The 7934-nt window shown below is 45.7% G+C and overlaps 1 protein-coding gene across 2 annotated transcripts; it reads right to left on the reverse strand.

Moving 5' to 3' along the window:
* Positions 1-52: 52 nt before the first annotated feature.
* Positions 53-6566, reverse strand: LOC130518658 (uncharacterized). Of its 2 annotated transcripts, none has more exons than XM_057021415.1 (9): positions 6268-6566; positions 4179-4867; positions 3843-4002; positions 3648-3754; positions 3412-3551; positions 3185-3321; positions 2818-3082; positions 2076-2398; positions 53-1453 (listed from the first exon to the last, which is right to left on the reverse strand). In XM_057021415.1, the coding sequence occupies exons 2-9, from the start codon at positions 4791-4793 to the stop codon at positions 993-995; spliced, it is 2208 nt and encodes a 735-aa protein (XP_056877395.1). In that variant the 5' UTR covers positions 4794-4867; positions 6268-6566; the 3' UTR covers positions 53-992. The 2 variants fall into 2 exon arrangements, with proteins under 2 accessions (XP_056877395.1, XP_056877394.1); XM_057021414.1 differs by having other exon boundaries at positions 6334-6565.
* Between the last annotated feature and the right edge of the window lie 1368 nt (positions 6567-7934).

A 7934-nucleotide genomic window follows, 5' to 3' on the forward strand; every position in this document is an offset into this window, starting at 1 on the left:
CAGACTTCTCGTGTGGCAGGAGTGCGATCCCGGAATACCAACTAGAGTCAGAGCCAGAAAACTTTTGCATTTATTTTAGTGAGGGGGCAACAAAAATTATCATGCTAGTCCCAGAGTCTTAGGAAATGCCTGGAGCTCTTTCAGAGGTGGGATTTAGGTTCAAACAGACTTCCAAAGACCAAACAGTGCAGAAAGTGCAGTGTGTGAACACAACAGATGGCAATGCAGATTAAGGATTTCTGACGTTTCAGTGATTATATCAGATTCTTCCACTTCACAACTACAACTTTTTCTGCACTGACTGTTTAGACATCGTACTTTTGTCTGAAAATCCGGCTAAAAAATAAAATCCCGGCATGAAAGGGCTTCAGGAACGACGAAACAGCGCCCCCCTGTGGCCTAAACACACAGAGTCTATGAGTCTTTTATTTGTAACACGACGCTTTTAAACAACACATGGAGCTCTGTGTGAGGTGCTTGTGTGTTTATGCATTTCTAATTTCGGGCCTATAAACGTCAAACCAGGCAGAATCATCACAATTTTCACTTATGGAATAGTTACAGATATTTACAAATAAATTAACACTCGCATCGGCTTACATTTATACTAGTGTATTACACGCCATTTATTAAATGTTCATAAACAAAATTCTTAATGGCCGTGGGAAAATTATACATTTCCCCAATTCCTTTTCCTCCGTGTTATTTTCTAATTTTTCACTCAAAGGTAGATGGAGAATTACACAGCAATTAGATGCTCCAAAGTCAAGCTGCTTCAATAAAAACAGTCCCTGAAGCAACAATATGTTCAACTGCTGATTTCAAGTGGTGCAAATCAACTTAAATAATGGATTAACGGCAGTATTTACTGCTGCCAAGCGACCGGCATCCTGCCACACCTGCTGACTGAGAACATCTTCACTGACATAAATGGGAAATATCCTTGTATTTACAGCCATATTAAAGACACGGTCACGTAGACACATGTGCAGTCAAAAATGAATAGAGGAGAAATCGCAGTGGAAGTGGCTATGAATCTCTTGAGGGCTGTCATACTCGATCTTGACACAAGGGGGAACTGGAGGGCTTTCTGGAGAAGCGGGGCTGGTCTGGGAAGGCAGCAGAGAAGCAGCTGTGGTGGGGGTGATCTCCGCACGGAGGCGAGGGGGCCGCAGCGTTGACACAGGAGGGAGGGCGGCACTAGAAGTGGTGGTGGTGCAACTACTGGTGTGAGTCTGAGCGTGTGATGGACCCTGAGGGTTGGCGAGTGACGGCACAGGGTCGCCCAGCGGGAAGAATGAAAGGGGAGGCAGGGTGGTGGAGGCAGGTGGCTGGTGTTCTCGGGCACCTCCTAAATTGGCCGTGAAAGTGGGGGGGCACGGAGCATGCTGCTGGATGGCTGTCTGACTGTACATGTTGCCCCAGGGATATGACTGGTACGCTGCCATTCCACCTTAAACACACATTTGAATACATCTGTCACATCAGTGAGTGAATCAACGTACATTTTTATCCCCTTCACCAATAATTAAATGCATGGCTGTTCTATATAAATATTTATATACTGTTTTATTTAAACCTCGTAAGCTGCATTAGCTGTTCACAACCTAGCGTGCGCATCAACATGGGGATCATAAAGTTACTTTAGAAACGAGCATCAACTGCAACTGCACTGTGTCCAACATGTTACCATGGTGACCCAGTCAGACATAGCTTGCTAAATCATTAATCTTGCTCCATCGTGCCCCCCACGAGGCGAGGCCAGTCCATGGTCATTCATGCTGCCTCAATAAATAACGCAGCCAGGTGTTCTTTATTTTCGTCCTGAAAAGCCCCAGAGGGGCCCCGGTTTATGAAGATTTATGGAAGGAATTTTAACATTTATTTTGTGATTTTTAGACAAACCTTGATGTGAACACAACGCCGGCTCACAGGACATTCCGCTGGCACCATATCTTTAAAAAAATGTTCCTCTGTCTTCAGCTGGAACTGATTCTAACTTATAAAATCAGTTTCAGACCACCTCCTCCTCAACCTCCCCCCTCCTCATCATCATTCTGATTTCAGAGACTCACCGTGATGACCAGCTGACTGCAGCAGGATTTGTCCCGTGTTCTGGGACTGGAAGTAGGCGTGGCCTCCGGTGGAGTAGGTCATCAGGCTGGCTGAGTTCCCGCCGGGTCCAAAGGTCAGATAAGATGTCGGGTTGGATTCTGGAGCGTTGGGGGTGAGATATGGAGACGGGGTGAGGTAAGTCATTCGGGAGATGGACGGCTGAGGTTGGTGCTGGGGCTGGGGCTGGCTGGTGGGGTAAGCAGACTGGAACTGGTACTGGAGGCTGTTGTTCTGCTGGCTGGAGGTCAGATAGTCGAACTTCTCCCCAAAATCAAATAGTGAACTGAGGACAGAACATAAAGACACTCAGGCAGGTTCTGGACACATGAAGCAGGCGGTTATTTTGTCAACTCTTAACATTTGCTCAACAATTAAAATGGTCCCCATCCAAAGACAAACTAATGGAACTTTAGTCATGTGGATCGTAGCGACTGCCCAACAGGCAGATGGAGTTTAGTACAGCATGTGAGTCATCTCCAGCCATGTTTTCAGAAATATCCCCGAGTGCCGGCAGAAGCCGACTCCCCGCCATTACAGGCGCCATCTGAGGCATCATTATATCAGTATTTCACAGGATGTCGTGCTCGTGTCTCCGTCCCGCCAGCCCCCTGTCCTCCTGTCAGCGCTTGTACTCGTTGTCTCTGTTCAAATCATCGTCTAGTACCGGTATTTGTGTCACTGCTGGCTGGGAGCGGCTCTGACCTGGTGTCTGTCTGCAGAGACAGCAGGCTGTCGCGGTGGTGCAGCGACGAACCGCCCTCCGAAGCGTCCAGAAACAAAGGTGGGGTGTGAGCCAGGGCGTTGTGGAGAGGCGGCGTGGGGTTAGCGGGATTGTAATTCGTCTGGAAAAGTGGGAGACTGGCTCGGCGAAGGGGTGGGGGGCTGTGCATGGGGCGCGGCTGGTATTCCGCTAACACCCCCTGAGAGGAAATCTGGTTCTGGCCCCCATCTCGCACTTGGGATTGGGCTGAGGGATGACAAATAGAGGTTAAGCACTGAAACCTGCCCTTGCTGGTGTGCAGACTGTGAAGGTCTGTCTTAAAAAAGAGCTGTGTGTGAATGTGGACACCTGGACTGGTGATGGTTGGCAGCAAATTACTATATGAAGGAAAAGTCTGGCTGGACAGAGTCGGGAATGAAGGCACTGCGGAGGACAGCTGAGGCGGCTTGTTGCCATAATGCCCAGAAAATGAGGGCACTGCCTTACTGAAAACCAAAAGGATCGTTAGGCAACACCTCAAATTACACTAAGATACAGCTTTGGCTGGATAATCTGGGACGACACTGCTGGGGTACCTCACTTTGGGCAGCGATTTACCGCGCTGTTGGTGCGGGGAGCCGCTGCTGCAGCCAACTTGGGTCTGTTTGACGTCAGCCTTCGCTGTTTGGGAGCGCTCCGCTTTCCTCCACTTGGCCCTACGATTCTGGAACCAGACCTGGGACACGGAGCCCCATAAAGTAAATTGAAATAGTCACAGGAGGAACTGTCCCTCTCTCTCTCTGTTGCAAACATCTGATGATGGTGGTCTAACCATGATTCTTTGAGGCGTGACACCGACTGAAGCAGCGATTGCTTTCCTCTTCTCTGCATCGGGATAATGATCCTCCTGGAACAGGCCCTCTAAATGTTCCAGCTGATCTGCAGGAACAAACACACGGACACAGACATCCAGATTATTCCAGAATAACCCTGAGAACAACGTGAAGGGGCTGACAGTTCCTGTTACCGGTGCTGTAGAGTGTTCGCGACTTCTTCTTTGGTGCAAGAGGCTGTAGGCAGTCCATCACATCCAATCCAGGTAATAAAGAGAAGTTGAGGGCCCGGCCCCGGCCCCGAGTGCTGTAGCGGATGGAGCGGCGAGTGGAGTAAACCTGGGTTATCTCCATCTGCACAAAAATTAATAAGAGTCAAATATTTAGTGTGTTTCCTTGACACAGGAGCAGAGTTTGCATGCTTTTCTACTGCGGTATATTTTACTGTAGAAGAGTGCTTAAGGATGACGAACAGTCCTTGTGTTTAATGTAATTATGGTTCTAAATGTGAGCAAACAGACTGTTCCCACCTCAAGAGGCTGAGGGCGTGGCTGTGGGAGGGTGTGGGGCAGCAGAGGGCTCAGAGGCCTTTTGGTCCCATGGAGCTGAGGAAGCGCAGGCTGGATGGAGACCGGCGGTTGTGAGGAGCACAACGTGGGAACAGGAGGGCCTGTGACCCCCGAGCCCATGTCGAGAGGATCAGAAAGGTCACAGCTGTTCAGCACTCCAACTGGAGGCTCTGACAAAGCCGGGCTGTCCTCGGAGCTCACTGCCAACATCTCCCGTGTTTGAACGGTGTTTTTCTCCTCCTGTTGCTCACTAACCCTTTTGAAACATTTTCTGTTTCTCCCTCGTTCACTCAGCTTCCTTCCTTTCCTCTTTCTGCTCCTTTTTTTCTCATCCCTCTCATCCGAACTCTTCCTGTCCTTTTCTTCTTCACGGGTTTCTGTTCCCTGGTTGTTTTCAAACCCCTCGTCTACCTGCGCCTCCCCCACTTCCTGCCTCACCACCGTGTCTTCTGCCTCAGGTGCCGGCATGTTTGACTCAGCTTTCATTCCTTTCACCTCCTGCTCCTCTTCTCGAACCACCTCGTGCGCTGCCTCTTCACCATCCCTCTGTTGTAATACCTGCACCTCTTCTTCCATCCTCCTATTTCTTTGACTCTGGTCATTCTTGGATTCCACAGCCTCCAGCTCCTCACAAAGAAGACTTGGACAATCTGTAACAGAATAGAGTGAAAGTTTTCTGTCCAGGGTCGGTAACCTGACATCTAGTCATCTTCTGCAAAAACAAGCCTGCCAAAATATTCCTGTTTTTATTTTCTTCTGAGAATTACTTCAAATTATCTTGTGGAACTCCTGAGACTAGAATAGACTTTTAGGTTTTTGATATTAGGACGGATTAAAGTGAACAATCATGTTTTCTGTCCCTGATGTTCTCAGATTCTTCGCGCGATAACTATACTAAAAGTGAGGTTTAGCACCATCTTGTGGTGGGAAATGGTACTGCAAGAGCTAGTTTATCAGCTTTTTGGGGTGGATACATTAAAAAAGGTGCTCATAAGCATTATTCACCAATAATGGTAATTTAATCTTGCTGTACGTTTTACTGAAAGCAACATTCAACCCCCATGGAGAACATTAAATGCAAACGCATTAATATGGAAAATAGAGAGTGCACAGCGTGAAAAGCCTGCTAAGAATTTATTTTGGTTTTTTCTTGTGTGCAGATTTCACCTCCTACACAGCTGACTTTGCTTGTATATGTTTTGAATGACATGAGCTCATGAATGTTACATACGTGACAGTCCAGAATAACAACTCTACTACCTTTGTTGTAAGTATGCAAAGCTACTAAATGAATAAGAATTGAATAAGATTTGAATAATATAGTGAATAAGATTTTCCCCAATGCACAAATCGTAGTTTTAAAAGGATGACTAACTGCAGGATGAAGGAAAGCAAGCAGTCGATTAGAGCAACCGTCATTAAACCAAATGAAACAATATATAGGCTTATACAATCTGTCATTCAGGTCACACCACTGTCACTACCTTTACATTACAGAGGAATACATTTCCGATTTTACACTGACTTCATCTCTTCTTTGCACATTTATTTCCTGTTAACGAATTCATTGGTACTGACTCATTATTCATAATTTACACCCACAATAATAATAATAATTAAAAAAAAATATTCGGGCTCCTCTTGACATTTTAAGTGAATTTCACTTATGAATATGGATCATTTCGCGTTTAAAACCTCTCCTGAAAGCAATAAAATATTATGCAGATGTAGATTTTCTGGCCAATTTAATCAGTCGCGTGGACCCATGGCTGGGTTTAACGTCATCCTCACGAGGACTTCTGTCTGCAGTGACTTAATTAGTATCCCAGCCGCGTGGCTCCTCGTGCCACCTCACCTGACCATTAATTAACTGTCACCGGCTAGCAGCAGCTAAACTAGCTAACCCGTCGCCATCTACAAACACGGGTCGTCGATGTTAATAACAACTTTAAAATCTTAATGTGACCCCGGGGAGCTGCGGCTCGCAGCGCAGGATTATGAGCTTTAAATACGTCCAAAGTTTTTAAAAAGTCTCCCAGAGTTCACACACCTGACTCAGGCCGCCCGTGCTGGAATATTCCCGGTGCGGGCCAATGAAACAATTAAACGTCCTTACCAAACTCTTCGGTTAAGTCACAACACTCATCCATGGCGACTCTCATCAGTCGAAGCCAATAAACCTCCACTAATAATCAATTAAGTCGCCGTAGGGTCGTGGAGAATTGCTCTCGTTGTTTGGGGCCTAATGAGGTAGATTGATTGATTGATTACCCAACCTCTAGGTGAGGGAGAAAATATCACGTGAAGGTAAAACGGGTGCAGCCAATCAGCGTCCAGAGCAGGTGTGGATCAATACGGGGGGCGCGCGTGCGTATGTGTTTGTGCGTGTGTGTGTAAGCGAATTCATAATTGCTGTGTGTATACATCCATTTAGTTGAATAATAATGTTCTTTTTTATGTCTGTCTGGTCATATCTAGTTCTATCTCAGGCAGACAGTAAACTATAGGAACAGGCACTATATTGTTTGTATAAATGGAGGTCTAACTAGTGCGTGGTGTAACCAGGAACGTGAAAAAAGTTATCCTACAAATACATAAACAGAGCAAACACCTATCTTTGTGCTCATTAAACTAATCCAGATTATCACTCGTTAGCTGTTTTGTGGTTGTTGTTCCTCTGGTAAACACCAGGGGGAGCACTAGTTAGACCTCAGCCCGCTGAGACTGAGCTGAGGAAGGTTTGCATCACTGACCACATATAGATCATGTATAGAATATCAACCCCACCAATTTAGGAAGCAACATTCTCCTCTTCAAAGCTGTGGACAAGCTCAACGTGTTCTCCAAACTCAAAGTCAGGTGACCTTGAATTCGTCTGTTTTGATGCTAAGAATGTAAGCTGACATCCCATTTCACAGAGTTTCCCACCCTCCCTGCTCACATATCCTCGGGGACAGTTTATCTAATCACTTCACAAGTGCATTTTTTACTTGATAGCTTGAGAATAATCTTAGCTCTTTCCCTGGAGGGTGTGATTTAAATAGTTTGTAAAGGATCTGCGATTATAGATATACAGAGGCTGAGCATGCAAGGTTCAGCATAATGTCACTGGGTCAGAAATGGTATGAAGGCCAAGCTAAAGCTGGGGTGTGATACCACCAGGGCGAGATTTCAAGTCCGCTTGAGGATTTTTTAAATATACGCTATCATACACACGTCACTAACGCCCAGGGTGTCTGCTGGTGCAAGACTGTTTTTGTCTTGGTTTATAAAAACAGAAACAAAAGAAGCAAATTGAAATAATTCAACAGTTGTTGTCTTTCCGCCAACAATGTCCAGAATATTTGGGGTGCTGTGAACAACAGTCTGGGCTCTGCATTAATGAACGCACAGCAGCTGTTAAATTAACACCACAAACGATTTTAATATATGAAAAGACGCATCACTAGTTTATTAAACTGTTCAGCTGAGCAGACTGTGCATTTCACAGCTCTATTAAAGAGTTATTCATCCAGGTGCTTTGTTGTCACGTTATGCCTGAGATGTCATTTTAGAAAGGTCTGTGCTGATGCTATTAGCAAGAAAACGGAATATATGCGTTTGGAATGAATGGATGGAGGTTGAAAAGGACTCTGAGTGTAATATTTTCCTAAATAAAACACTTGAGTTAGTTTCATCTTAGCTCATTAACATGTAAACGTGTTCCCAGTGATTGTC

The sequence above is a fragment of the Takifugu flavidus genome, chromosome 21, assembly GCF_003711565.1.
Source record: "Takifugu flavidus isolate HTHZ2018 chromosome 21, ASM371156v2, whole genome shotgun sequence".
Taxonomy (NCBI): Eukaryota; Metazoa; Chordata; class Actinopteri; order Tetraodontiformes; family Tetraodontidae; genus Takifugu; species Takifugu flavidus.

Coding starts and splice junctions, on each gene's coding strand:
- LOC130518658 (XM_057021414.1), bottom strand. CDS start 6,379: ATGAGAGTCGCCATGGATGAGTGTTGTGACTTAACCGAAGAGTTTG. Junction 3,755..3,842: donor GCGAACACTCTACAGCACCG/GTAACAGGAACT, acceptor TTGTTCCTGCAG/ATCAGCTGGAACATTTAGAG. Junction 3,552..3,647: donor TCACGCCTCAAAGAATCATG/GTTAGACCACCA, acceptor TCCGTGTCCCAG/GTCTGGTTCCAGAATCGTAG.